We start from the raw sequence: 14199 nt of genomic DNA on the forward strand, positions 1-14199 counted from the left end.
GAAAGAGTATTCATTTTCAGTGTTACAAGAAAACGTCTAGCTATGGTGACATTTTCAAAAATGTCTGTGGCATCTCGGAATTGGCGTCCATAATTTATTTATCCTGAAGATCAAATGGCAAGATGAGTATAGAGACTATATAAGTGTGATTATGACATGGAGCCAAGACCAGAAAAAATCCATTCAAATACCTATTACCTTTTAAGGACGCATTGCAGCAAAAATTATACCCATTGTTTTAAAATTGGAAAAAAAGGACATTGTCCCGTCCGTCTAAAAATTATGACAAATATTGTCAACCTACATAAAGTACAAAAAGTGATTTATGTCTGAAATCCACAAGGAAACTAAGTTCCTGTATTTGGCTGTATACCATATATTAAAAAAATTTTTGAATAAAATCCTTTATAAAAAGGTATATAAAAAACCCAGTTGGGCTATGTTGAATTGACAAAACGTTTTCGGAATAAGTATTCCATCATCAGTGTCTAGTTAATACATGGATGTAGCCACTAAATATGTGGGTAAAAACCCTTTAAAAATTATTAAATGTAATTTAGTTTACATTATGTCTAATTTACAGATAAGATGGTAAAGTTACCGTTGGATTGGTAACATGGCGAGAGTCATATGTCGCGTCGGAACTATTTTTAAAAAAATCATATCTCCATTGTTTATAAACATTAAGAAGTAAAATTTGCACAAATTTTGAATGAAAATCTAAACTTTATATTGAAACTTATAGCTATAAAATTTATCTAATTTTTCAAAACGACGGTACTTTCGAAAGATCAACATAGGAAAGTCGAGAGGATATCTGTTTCAGCTTCGTTTTTTTTTTCGGCATCGGAACTTCAAATTGCAACACGTAGGAAAAATTTACATTATCTTGGCTTCCTTTGCAGTCACAAGCCTCTTTTTTTTATTCTGGGGTAGCTCGTGGAAATATGAATAACTACATAGTTTTCACTGGCCGGAAAATATGGGAAAACTCGGAAAAATTGAGTCCATTTGAAATTCACCCTAAACACTTACTTTTTTTTAATTTGCTCGAATAGTCTGTCGCAGTATTAATAATGATGACATAATTTTCACCCACCATAAATGTTGGAAAATCCCGGAAAATCAACATATGTTTTTTCATTTTATATCAATGATGTAATAATACTTATATATTTTATAAATTAAATTTCAGGTAATTTTTTACACATTATATTATTATATTCCTTATATTAATTATAATTGTTTGTATTTTTATAATTAACAATATTGATTTTTGTTCTATTTTTCTTACAAATATGATATACAATATTAACCTAATCTGCCTTACTGCTTTGATAAAATAAGTCGACTTTTTCATCATTTGCCTTATTAAATTTTGTAATGTTTATTGAACTTTACTTTTTTTATTTTCTTTACATACATTGGTTTAAAAGTTAAAATTTGGTTCATTTATTCGACTTCACTGTCAGGTCTGAACCTTTTTGTTGCAGGTTGTTTGTCTTCACTTATTAAGTCAGTCTTTCCATACATTAACATATTAATGGGCGATCTTAATGCCTAGGTGGGTCAAGGTGAGGTAGGAGAACAAGTAGGAAAATATGGGCTTCGAAACAGAAATGACAGAGGAGATCGATTGATTCAATTTTGGCAAAGTGAAGACTTCGTAATAACGAATACCTTTTTCAAATTACCTCCTCGACGGTTATCTACATTGACCTCTTTACAACATACCAAAGAAAAAATAGTGAGAAATCAAATAGACTACATTATGATAGAAAGGAGGTATTATAATGCTGTTAAATGTACTAAGACGTACCCAGGAGCTGATATAGCCTCAGATCATAACCCGGTAGTTACTGTGATAGAGGCGAGACCAAAAAAGATTAGAAGACCACACAGAAAGGCACTAGATTTAAATAAACTTAGAAACAAAAATATACGACAAGAAACAGGAGAAGAAATAAATGAAAACCTCCGTTCAGCGCACCAACAAATTAACGATACAAACAACGTTAACCAAAAATTAAAGTACATAAATACAGCTATACAAACAGCAGGAAAGAAACATCTTACAAAAACAACAACAAAGAATAAGGGGTGAATGACACAAGATATACTAGACTTTATGGAACAAAGAAGAAAGATGAAGAATTAGCCAGACAAAGACAAAGAAATTAATAAACACATAAAAAGAGAATAAAAGAAGCCAAAGAGGAGTGGATTAAAGAACAATGTGAAGAAATGGAAACCTCTGAGAAAAAGTACGATGCGTTCATTATGCACAGATAAGTAAAAGAGATAACAGGAAGCATAAAGAAATGCCAAATAGGTAAACTTAAAGACAAAGATGGAAGTCTTATTGTAGATCTAGAGAATAAAATAAAAATATGGACAGAATACCTGAATGAATTATTTGAAGACGATAGAAACAACTTAACTCAGACAATCAATGCAACTGGGCCAGACATATTGAAAGAAGAAGTAGAATACGCAATAAGAAACGCTAAAAATGGAAAAGCAAATGGACCTGATGAAATTCCTACAGAACTGTTGAAGCTTTTAAATGATAAATCCGTAACCATAATATTAAATTTTGCAGCGAGGAGCTAAAACAGTTTCCCCTCCACTTTCCTATGTCGATCTTTCGAAAGTAACTTCGTTTCGAAAGGTTTAAGTTTTGAAAAATTGGATGAATTTTATAGCTATAAAATTCAATATAAAGTTTAGATTTTCATTCAAAATTTGTGCAAATTTTACTTCTTACTGTTTATAAACAATGGAGATATAATTAACAAAAAAATTGTCGCCAACTTCGTTCCTATTGTTCATAGAAGGTTTATTTTTTTTGTTAAATGTGAGGTTTTTTACCAGCTATCTAACGGTTGTACGTACAAATCTGTAGCTTAAAAAATATGGAAGTTATTGCAATTGTTTATAAGTAAAAAACATACCCTTTTTCAAACGTTTATTTTGTAAATAATTTCGATGAAAACCTAATATTCATTTAGCTTCTGAGATAGTATAGGTCTTAAAGAATCCTATGAAATTTGTTAAATGTGTCTAGCATCATTCATAGGGCAAGTTCAATGGTTTAAATAATTAGTCCCAGGGATAAACAAATTGAATAACTTTTAAACTATTTGACCGATCGGGGGGAAATTTCACACAAATTTAAAGGACGGTAATTCCTCAATGTTGAAATATATTAAGAACATTTTTTTTTGTTAATAAAAAAATTAATTAAATTTATAAATTAGTGCAAAAAAACTGCTTTTGTGCAAATATCTTCGTAAATTATTTATAAATTTTAATTGAAAAAACGGGAAAGTAAAGATATTCTTGATATAAAAAAATGGTATAAATATAGTTTATTTAAATTATAAGGGAAAAAACTTATAGATAAAAAATCAAATTCTGACCATAAATTATTGTTTAAAAAAAGACGCAAGGTAAAAATAGGAGTATCTTTTTATCTATTCGTCATCTATAGTTTATTTTTATGAACGAGAGAGTAATTAGCATAATTTTAACTGGTAGCTCCGACCACTCCATGGGCGTGCTCAAGATTAATTGAAAAATTACTTTGAATAATTGTAAAAAATAAATGAGTTATTTCAGTGTTATAAAGTGTTATGTGTATGTAAACAAAAGTGACCTCTTTTATCACACACTATATTAGAACTGACTGGCCTACATTAAAAAGGGTTTTAAAAAATTCACATTTTTTTTAATTTTTAAAAATTACAAAAGAGAAAAAGAGTTTTTAAAACCGTCTAAGGTATGTTAAATAGATGAATAAAAATATTAATATAAAACTTACAGCTACTTGTTACAAATCCAAATCAGATTCAGAAGATGAAATTTCAGAACCAAGATTTATAATAACTGGCTCGATCATTTTATCAGTAATATTGTCCAGCTTCCACATTTTTTCCTCTTCTTTAATAGTGTGATTTACTGCCTTTTCCCAGTTTTCAGGTTTTACATTATTTACGGCCTCCAAAAACAACTGTTTAACATCATGAATTTTAAAAGTGGTATTTTTTCTTGAAACTTTACTCTTTATCTGTGCCCATACCAGTTCAATCGGGTTTAATTCACAATGATATGGTGGGGATCTAAGTACTGTCATTCCACGATTTTTAGCAATTTCATCAATTTCGTATTTTTTTAATTTTTCTTTATGAAGGGCACACAACGAATAAAGTTCCTTTCTTATAGATCCGGGATGGTACGTAATATTTTTTGAACTCAGCCAATTCTGCAAGTCTTTTTTTAACCACTTGGTTGTGGGCAGTCCTTCTATAAGTCTGGAGTGATAACTTGCATTATCCATTACTATTAGACAGTTCTTAGGAAGAAGATCTATCATTTGTTCGAACCATTCTTGAAAGACTTCAGCGTTCATGTCTTCATGGTAGTCACCGGTACGAGTTGATTCAAAAGTTAATAAACCACCTTCAACAAAACCGTCTGAACTGCCAATGTGTACTATTATCAGCCTGCGTCCCTTTCCTGATGGAGGGTTTAAACCAGTAGATAAGTTATTTACAAAAGCGTGCATTTGACTTGTAACAGTTTCATCCTGCCAAAATTTATTTGGTGTATGACCCTCGTTGATCCATGTTTCATCAAGATAAAATATTTTTCTTTTTTGGTTTCTCATTTCCTTTATGGTTCTTAAAAAATGTCTTCTCCATATGACAATATCGCTTCTTTCTAATAAAATAGACTTTCTGGGATTCTTTTTCCAGCGGAAGCCTATTTTTTTTTTAAGTTTCCATAACGTACTTCGACTCATTTCTGGGTAATCCTTATCATCTCGAACTGAGACAAGAACTTTATCCAATGTTGGAAATTCTTGTCTAAAGAAGAATTCATGCACTTTCCGTCGAAGTCCTTCTTTAAAATGATATTCTATTTGAAATTTTGGTTTCCCTGGAGCATTACGTGGCATTTGAAAACTACCACATTTCTCTTCTTTAATAACTCTGTAAATCGTAGATTTCCCAACACCAAGTGTACTGCTAACTAACTCAACGGTCTCATCAACACTTTCACATAAACGTTTGTCTGTAAATGATTTAAAACAATTAAATATTAATGTTTTTTCATTAACTGTTAGAGGACCAATTTTTCAGCGTTTACACGGCACTTCCAAATTTTCCATAACACTAGTATACACAATAAACTGCACCTTGCAACTGAAGTACCTACTTTTAGTGAACTGTTAAGAATTTTGAATACGCCACTTGGACCTTCCTATATACAAAATGGAAAAACTCACTATCACATTTTCTGTGGAATAAGTTTAGAAGGTAATTATCTAGTCAATTACTGTCGTAGATTCCTGGAATTAAAGAATTAATTGATTGTTGAAACCCTTACTTCGTGGAATGCACTCATTTCAGATAAAATAAAACGTTTTATTTTATCTAAAGAATTAAACTTTATTTTGCAAATAGGCAAAGAATTAAACTTTATTTTGCAAATAGATAAAATAAAACGTTTTATTTTATCTAAAGAATTAAACTTTATTTTGCAAATAGGTAGGTACTTATTAAACTTTTATTGGTTATATATAACCAATAAAATAAACATCTTACATTTACATTTACATTTTTTTTTTTTTTTTTTTTTTTTTTTTTGGACTGAGGTGGAAAGGTTCTAAACCATCTAGGGAAGATGTCCCTAGTACTGTTGGATTCGATCCGGAAAGGAGCACATGCTAGGACATAGCATCCAAAGTATGGATTATATGCGCCACATGCACCCCTGACCAGTCGCCTACCAACTAAAACCACCCCTTCTTCGGACAAGGCACCCCCGGACGAGTTCAATCGGTGAACGAAACATTGAGATGCCTTGTGCAGTCTGAAAATTTGGGAGAAAATTGTAAAGGGGTTCTTACCTAAGAACGATAAGAACCACTTAAAATGATATGCAGAGACGGTAATTGTGGGGAAACAAAATATGGGTTCATAAAAAGTGCAGGTGTGTTCAGTTCTTTATACTTAGCCATTCTCAAGGCTTCGTACCATACGGGAGCGCCGTATAAGAGGGTAGAATGCACAATCTGAAGGTACATTCTTCTTTTGAGGTCACTTGGACCGCCGATATTTGGCATAATTTTTATTAATGCCGCGGTTCTCTCTTCTGCTCTTTGGACTACTTTCATCAGGTGCTTTGTAAATCTTAGACCTGTGTCTAGTTGGATGCCCAGATATTTAGCACAGTACGTAGGCTCTATACTTGTACTACCTACTACAAAAGCCAGGTTTGGGCGGGCTCTAGGGCCTTTCAAGATCAGAATTTCTGTTTTTTCTGTTGCCAACTCTAGATCTTGTTTCACCATCCATCTTTTGACTTTTCTACAGCTGCTGTTGACTAACATTTCTAACTCCAAGTTATTGTTACACTGAATGAGTAGACCTAAATCGTCTGCGTATGCAATAGCTTTGGTCTCTGCTCCATAGTGGATTTCTAGGATTTCATTGTATAAAATGTTCCAAAGCATTGGTCCTAGTACGGATCCTTGCGGTACACCTGCTGATGTTTTCAGGTCTTTAGGTTTTGCCACTTGGACATACCTTTCATTGAGATAGTCCTTAATTATATTGATCAAATAATCTGACACATTTGCTTTTTTCAGTGAGGTGATAATGTGACCCCAGTTGGCTGAGTTGAAAGCGTTTCTCACATCAAACATCATGAGGATTTACCGCATCGATGGATGATCTAGATTTCCTGAATCCGTACTGTTTGTCAGATATACTTCCATTTATCTGTAATTCGTCTTCTAGGCGATTTTTAATAAGATTTTCATAAAATTTCCCCAGGCTGTCTAGAAGGCAGAACGGCCTGTATGAGTTGGCAATCTCAGGATCCCTGCCCGGTTTAAGTATTAACGTCAGTCTTGCCTGTTTAATCATTATGGGAAACATTTGCTTCTGGAGAAGATCATTGAAGATCCTCCGAACCATCTCAGGATTTTTCTCTATGATGATCTTTATCGCCTCAGGAGGCACACCATCAGGACCAGCTGCTTTTCCTAATTTAATACTTTTTGTCGCTATTGCTATTTATTCAGCCGAAAAAACAACAGGTCGAACGTTGACATTATTTTGAGTGAACTGCTGTGGGGGCTTAGCAGGAAATAGGGTATTAGCTATTTCCTTCCGTTTTTTTTGCACAAAGGTTGTATGGGGTCTCTGTTCTTAATGTTTTTGTGACAATTCTATAGGCTTCGCCCCATACATCATCTTCTAGTGCTGTGCATAGGTTATGCCAGCAAGAGTGCTTTGCCCGTTTAATTTCTCTGCCCAATTCTTTTTTAGCTCGCTTGTAATTTTCAGTGTGTTGTGGAGTCCTATACCTTTGTGCCGTACGCCTGAGTCTAAAACATTCGGCTCTCTTGCTCTGGATCTCATCATTCCACCAGTATGGCACTGTATATGTGACGTTCTCGGTGGTGCTACTTGAAGTGTATGCATTTATAATTTTCTGTCTGAAATCTTGGAATTCGGTAGTGTCGTCTTCTTGTAGGTTACTTATCTGCCTCGTATAAGCTTCTTTATTAAAGGGTTCTTTTTTCCGGCCGATCTTCGAGACCTTGATGCCAGTTTCAAAGACTATGTATCTGTGAAAAGTGTAGAGATTATCCTCCAACACCTCCCAGCCCGCAATCTTTCTGGCATAACTTTCATTCACAAGGGTAATATCTATGTGACTTCGACTCTCTCCTCTCACAAATGTGGGTTTTCCATTGTTTAGCACTACTAGGTCATTTGCGAATATCCAATCATTCCACATCTCCCCTCTATGGTCATTTCTGGGAGACCCCCATATGATTGATTTGGCGTTCACGTCGCCAGCAAGTATAAAATCCCGATATGTTTGTGATGCTCTTATGATATTCTCGACCTGTTCTTTGTAGCGCATCAGGCTGATATTCGGAGAGATATAGCAGGCAATAATAGCCAGGCTTCCTATTTTAATTAACACGTGCCCCTCTTTCTTGACAATCTTATTTATGCATACTTTCTTATTCATTATGTATATAGCGACATCTGCGTTTATATCCGCTATCCAGCCTTTGTTTTTAGTAATGTTTTTGTTGGGTTCAGGGACAACAAGTAGGTCTGCTCCAATCTCGAGGGCTTTTGCATATATCAGTTGGTGTGCCATTTTGGCCCTCCCGATGTTTACTTGGAGTATCTTTAGTCTTTTTGTCCCTTGTGCAGCCATTTCAAAATCCTACCCTTGTCTTATTTTTTTTTTAGGTCTTAGGAACTAGGGGGCTTCCGTAACTGGGCCCGGCGATTGCTCCACCGCTCGTGGTGCTTGGACTTGATTCTTCTCAGAATTCCGAACTGTTTGAAGTGCAGTCCTGAACTTAGGGCAGTTCGTGGTGCCACATCTGTGAGGTGCATTACAAAGGACGCAACTAGCCGTCGACTGACATGATTTAGATTCATGTCCCGTTTTACCGCAGTTAAAACAGGACCCACTCCTGTCCGGCCCGTTACAGTTATCTTGGGTGTGATCGAAGGACCAACACCTGGGACATCTAGGCACCCTTAGCCGTTTTTCTAATTTGCAGCGTACCATGCCAACTCGCAGGTACTGTCCCTGGAGGAGAATCTCCGCGGCTGTCTTAGACAAAATTACTGAGGCTGCCTGCGTATCGCCTCTAAAAGGTCTCATTTCTGAAACCTTCCAGGATTCATCCCATGAACCAGACTGCGCCATAATAGCTTCTTTTAGCTGATCTTCTGTGGTGTCTAGCTCCATTCCTTTGACATGGATAGTCACCAGCCTCTCCACACCCAGCTGCAGAGTGGTCATGCCCTTATTTTTGTCCGTTAGAGCAGCTTTAATTTGCTTCAGAGCACCCTGGTCCTTATCCATGGAGATGAGCAGTTTTCCATCCTTTGTGCTCCTAAGGGTACGGATGACGTCTGTGGCACCCGCCACTTTCATAGCAGTCTTGACTGTGGTAAGAAGATCTTTATATGTTGTGTCCTTTTTAGATACAATCATGCCGTATGTAGGCCGACTAATAGATGTAGCAGTGGTATAAATGTACGCTGTTGTGTTTGTATGTTGGAAGATGCACTCACACATCTTCCTCAGGTCTTGGACCGAAAGAAAGCTCACATGATGGAGCGCCACTTTGCCTGCATTACCTATCTCGTCCTTAATTTGGACCATCCTGTCCCAGAGTGTCTGTTCATCTGCCGCGTTCTTAACCTTGATTACCTTCCTGACCAAGTCCGCTGAGACCTTGGACCAGAAGGCAGTCCTAATTTCGAGGGCGTCAAAATCTTCGTCCAGTTGCTCTAGTTCAGGGTACCGGTCTCTATATAAACGTCGAACACTCCTCTCCATCTTTGGATCGGACGGCTCAACCGTGAGGGTATCTGGGGCATTAACAGGGTTTCCGATTACGACAGTGGATCTCTTGAAAAGGCTCTCTGGCCATTCCCAGTCTTTATATTTATTCCACGTTTCGGGAGAATCTATATGATCTGTTGATTTCAAAACAGACTTGACCCCCGGTCCATGCCAAGGGTCAGTCTGCGTTGAAATCTCAGCGGTTAGGGGTTTACTTGTAGTGATCCCCTCAGCCAGGCTTGGGTCTGTCTGCATTATTTTGCTAGTCATTTGACACGTCGTGTGGACCGCGCATGGTTCAGTCTGTACGTCCGCATCAATGAGCATCTTTTCTGTCGCTTCGAATCTGTAGTTTTCCAACCACTTTCTAATAGATTACTTTTTAAAGGTTGCTACATTCTTCTTTAGTCTTTGGGCAACATCTTTTATTTTATTAGTAGTATTAGGAACCTCCCCAATTAATTTGTAGAGGTCTTCGGTCAGTTTTTCTTGCATCTCTATGCTTTCGATTAAGGATAAGTATTCCGAACTCTCCTTTTTTTTATATAGTTTGGAATCTAGGTTCGGCGAGCTAAGTTTCCGCTTAGCCCGCGAAGTCTTAGGTAAATCAAGGCTATCAGGAAGAGAGTACGTCCTCTCCCTGCCACCTTTTTCCCTATTGAATCTTCCCGTTATACCGGACGGGTCGCCACCGGTTTTTTGCAGTAAGGAAATTTTTTTTCATACTGTTCCCACGAGTAGCTAGGGAAGGGACCTGTCCGCTGTCGCAGCCCCGCTTGCGGCAGTAAGGCTATTTACAATGGGGTCTCGCCAGATGCCCCAAGGGAACCGTTCTCGACCACGTGTCGTGTGGCCATTCATCCTTCAGCACGGTGTCTCACACCTTGGATTCCGGGTTTTTCCCGCTGGTTTTCTCCATCGGTTTTTTTTTGCGACAGGTTGTCTCCTGAGGTTGGATTAAAGATTTGGGAGCAAGAAAGGGGGAGGGAATCCCTCGCTTTGTAAATGTTGTTAGATGAGAGGGAAAAGGATATGGCGGAGCAGCTGGGATTGACTGCTCCCCCCTAGGGAGCTTTGCAGACTACCTAGAATTTTCGCGCAATTGCTGCCTCCCCTGCTGTGCGGGAAAATAAGGAATCGGTAGGGGTGGTAAAAAGAGGTGTGGAAGACGTCGCAATTTGGGAGTAGTTGCGGCGCCTTTTAGCGTCCGATGGCGAAGTCCGGCGACCACCCGGTGCGACGACACCGGACGCTGGACTGTTCTTGGTTTCACCGGTCGTGCTCCCCTCACAATATTAGGGACCAAGACCAGTTACTCGGCCCTCCCACCGGCGTCGAGGTAAAATCACAGTCCAGAGAGGGAATTAATTAGTACCTGTTAACCTTCATCACTCCGACACTGGCAACCTTATTTAGGGATTAGTAAGCCTCACAACTATTGTATTCTATTCTGCTCCAACCTTTATACCTGGTGGTCATACTCAATTTAAAATTGTTTTCCTATATACTTCTGTAAACTTGTTGACAAATATCTGTTTTTAATTGAGTCACCCGTATCAACAGTTTAGGGATTTGCATACATAATTTATTGTTTTATTACTCTCTCATACATAAAAATACACTATAGTAACCCCCACCTATGTCGTAGAAGCTTCAGATATTTGCGAAACATTTTGCCGTGAAATTGATGATTTTTGTATAACCAGACTGGGCTATAAATCAAAATCAAAATAATACTTACTTTTTGAAGATATATTAAAAACCCTAATCGCAAAACTGAATGTTATATTGTAAATATGTCCAAATATTACCAAATAAATTTCCGGGTCTTTTTTAGTGTTGTTCTACTCAGTCACTTTAAATATTATAGAAATAATAAATATTACGCCAAATAACTCTGTTTCTCACTGCTTATATCTCTTATCAGGCTGTTTTTGACTTATGCACATAGGCTTATCTAGGTTTATTACTGAAATAATAGTGAACTGTGTCAAGGAAGTTTGAAACAATGTGAATGCAGACATACAAATATTTACCGCAGAATAATATTTTAGTTATTAGCAGAGTTGTACTTTTAAATGTTTTACAACAAATGGTATTATCTCGATTGATAATAATCTAAAGAATGGCCTAGAAAAGGATATAAAGATGTAGTCAGAGAAAATCTGAAGAAAATGAGAGTTAGACAATGGTAAATAGTGGCACAGAGCTGACGAGCTTAGTTTTATTAGTGAAATAGAAACGGTGAATAAAAATGTTAGTATTTTGTTTTGCTTTTACCATTTTTTCTATTTCGTCCTTTATTTTTTCTCTCTATAAATGATGGAAAAGTCTAGGTTTAGTTTTACAAAATAATAAAATTTAAATTGTTTTATCAATTTTAAATTCTAAACTATATTTTATTGTTACAAATAATCATTAGTCGGTGGGTTAAAAATACTGTTGTATATCTCCCAAAGTGTTATAAGTCGATTATTTCGGCATTTTTGAGATAACGATAACTTTTTCCAGAAGTAATCACTCTGGAAGTGGTGTCGAGTATATATCATACAGGGGTGAAAATGACTAAGCAGCAATTTTATTTACCGATGGATTTGGATTTCGATTTCATCAAATTTTGTATTGAATAAAAATCAAGAGACGACCAGGAAATCTAGCACGTTTTATATATGTCCAGTAAATCTACACAAACAGGTGGTATAATAATATGTAGTATGGAGCTAAATAATTATTGACAGCAGAACCTACTTTGTTTACATCTATGCTAAACCTCAATCGTATTTAACATATTATATACAAAATATATTTCAACAACGAATAAGTCCACATATGGGCAGCATTCACGATACACAATACACAATACGTTTGGCATCCGGGAGATTCTTACTGCAGAATGGGCAGTTATATCAAGTCGACATTATTAAAATTATTTTGTTTGACTAATGACTAAAATTTTTAAAAATCACAATTTTTTGTTATGTTTTTTACTTATCGACACTCTAGCATTTGTTTAAATTTAACAAATTTTACAATTTATTTAATATAATGATTATTTTCAATTATGTGAATACATAAATACAGACCTTTCGTATATATTTTACACACATAAAGAGGAAAGATACATTTTTAATAAAATCATCAGCATCCTTTTGATATAATTCTGTCAATTCGTATGGTAGATATAATGTGCTAGATCACTTTGTTTGAAAAAGTGCTTATATGTACGTATACACATACGAGTTAATTGATTTAGTAGCTATATAAACATGGTCATCATAAGCAGCATAAATTTTTATTTTTAACAGGGAATAACTATCGCCATACAGCGTTACATGATTGCTCAGCAAATTCTATCAAGGGAGAAACTTTGAGTCAAACCTCTTCCAAAATATTTGAAATATAATTGGTAAATTAAAGAAGGCTTCAATAGTTTTCTTTTATATTTTTGCCGTATACAAAAATCAATAAACAATAAAATCAAAAAACAATAATCTAATCAGATTAATAATACAATAAGTATATCAGATATGAGCAAAGAGAAAACTGCGAAAAATAAACAGGCAAATTAAATAACACTGCGTTGGAAATTTGCAGAGTGAAGATTAACATACTGGGTCTTAGCATGGCCTGAATTAGGAAAATGTAACACCAGAAATTAAACAATGTATTATTCCGGTATTATAACAACAACTCAAATCACAGGCAAGGAGTTGGCATTATAGTTGATAAGAATTCTCAAAATTTCCTAACTTCTCAAATTACAAATTAAAAAATTACAAAAGCTGGTTGTAAAGTTTTTCTCTGCTCTGACTGAGTATTGATGGTGTCTCTTAACTCTCATTTAAAACGTAAAATAAATATAATCAAAGTATATGGACCTACTGCAGACAAGTCTAAAGACACCATAGAGAACTTCTATAAACAAATTGGAATGTCTTAAAGCTGACTAAAAGACATGATATAAATATTATATTGGGAGATTTAAACGCTAAAGTGGACCAAAGAGAAGTGGAGAATTATGTAAGGCGATATGGACTCGGGAAGAGGAATAAACGTGGCGATCGGCTTGTTAATTTCTGTATTATTGAGGAACCAATATAACGGGAAGAAGTCATCTATGCCAAAAAGTGCAATATGCTACTCATATCACAGAACAATAGCTTTAATGAGTCACACACTTATTTTTGAAAATAATACACAGGAAAATTATTAAAACTCTTAAATATGAAATTATTGACATACAATTTAGCTTTAGAAATGGTGTGGGCACAAGAGATGCTTTGTTTGGCTTGAGTGTGCTGGCCCAGAGATGCGATTCATGGATATAAATCAATACATGTTCTAATGTTTTGTAGATTTTAAAAAGGCTTTTGATAAGGTTCAACATAAAAAGCTTGTAGATATATTAAAAAGCAAAAATAGTTACAGTCGTAGTATAAAAATTATATCTAATCTGTATTGGAATCAAACTGCCAAGGTAAGAGTTGACAACCAGATCACCCGAGATATCAGAATATAGAGAAAAGTCCACCAAGGTTGCGTTCTGTCACCACTACTCTCCAGTGTCTACAGTAAAGCGGTATTTAAAGAAGCACTCTCAGATTCAAGGTATCTCTATCAATGGAGAAGTTTTGAATAAGGTGGATTTTAAAGACTATACAGTAATAATGACATATAACAACAATGATTTACAGAACTTAATGCAATGACTTAAAGAATGATGTCATAAATACGGACTAATGATGAATTAAAAAAAAACTAAATGTATGATCATGACTAAATCAGCAGATACAAATACTT

The 14199-nt window shown here is 35.5% G+C and overlaps 1 protein-coding gene across 1 annotated transcript; it reads right to left on the reverse strand.

The window, feature by feature from the left end:
• Positions 1-7167: 7167 nt before the first annotated feature.
• On the reverse strand, positions 7168-8190 carry LOC140444492 (uncharacterized). Its single transcript, XM_072536250.1, has one exon. It carries the CDS (start codon positions 8188-8190, stop codon positions 7168-7170), a length of 1023 nt encoding a protein of 340 aa, XP_072392351.1.
• Positions 8191-14199: the final 6009 nt, after the last annotated feature.

This window comes from Diabrotica undecimpunctata, chromosome 6 (genome assembly GCF_040954645.1).
Source record: "Diabrotica undecimpunctata isolate CICGRU chromosome 6, icDiaUnde3, whole genome shotgun sequence".
NCBI lineage: Eukaryota > Metazoa > Arthropoda > Insecta > Coleoptera > Chrysomelidae > Diabrotica > Diabrotica undecimpunctata.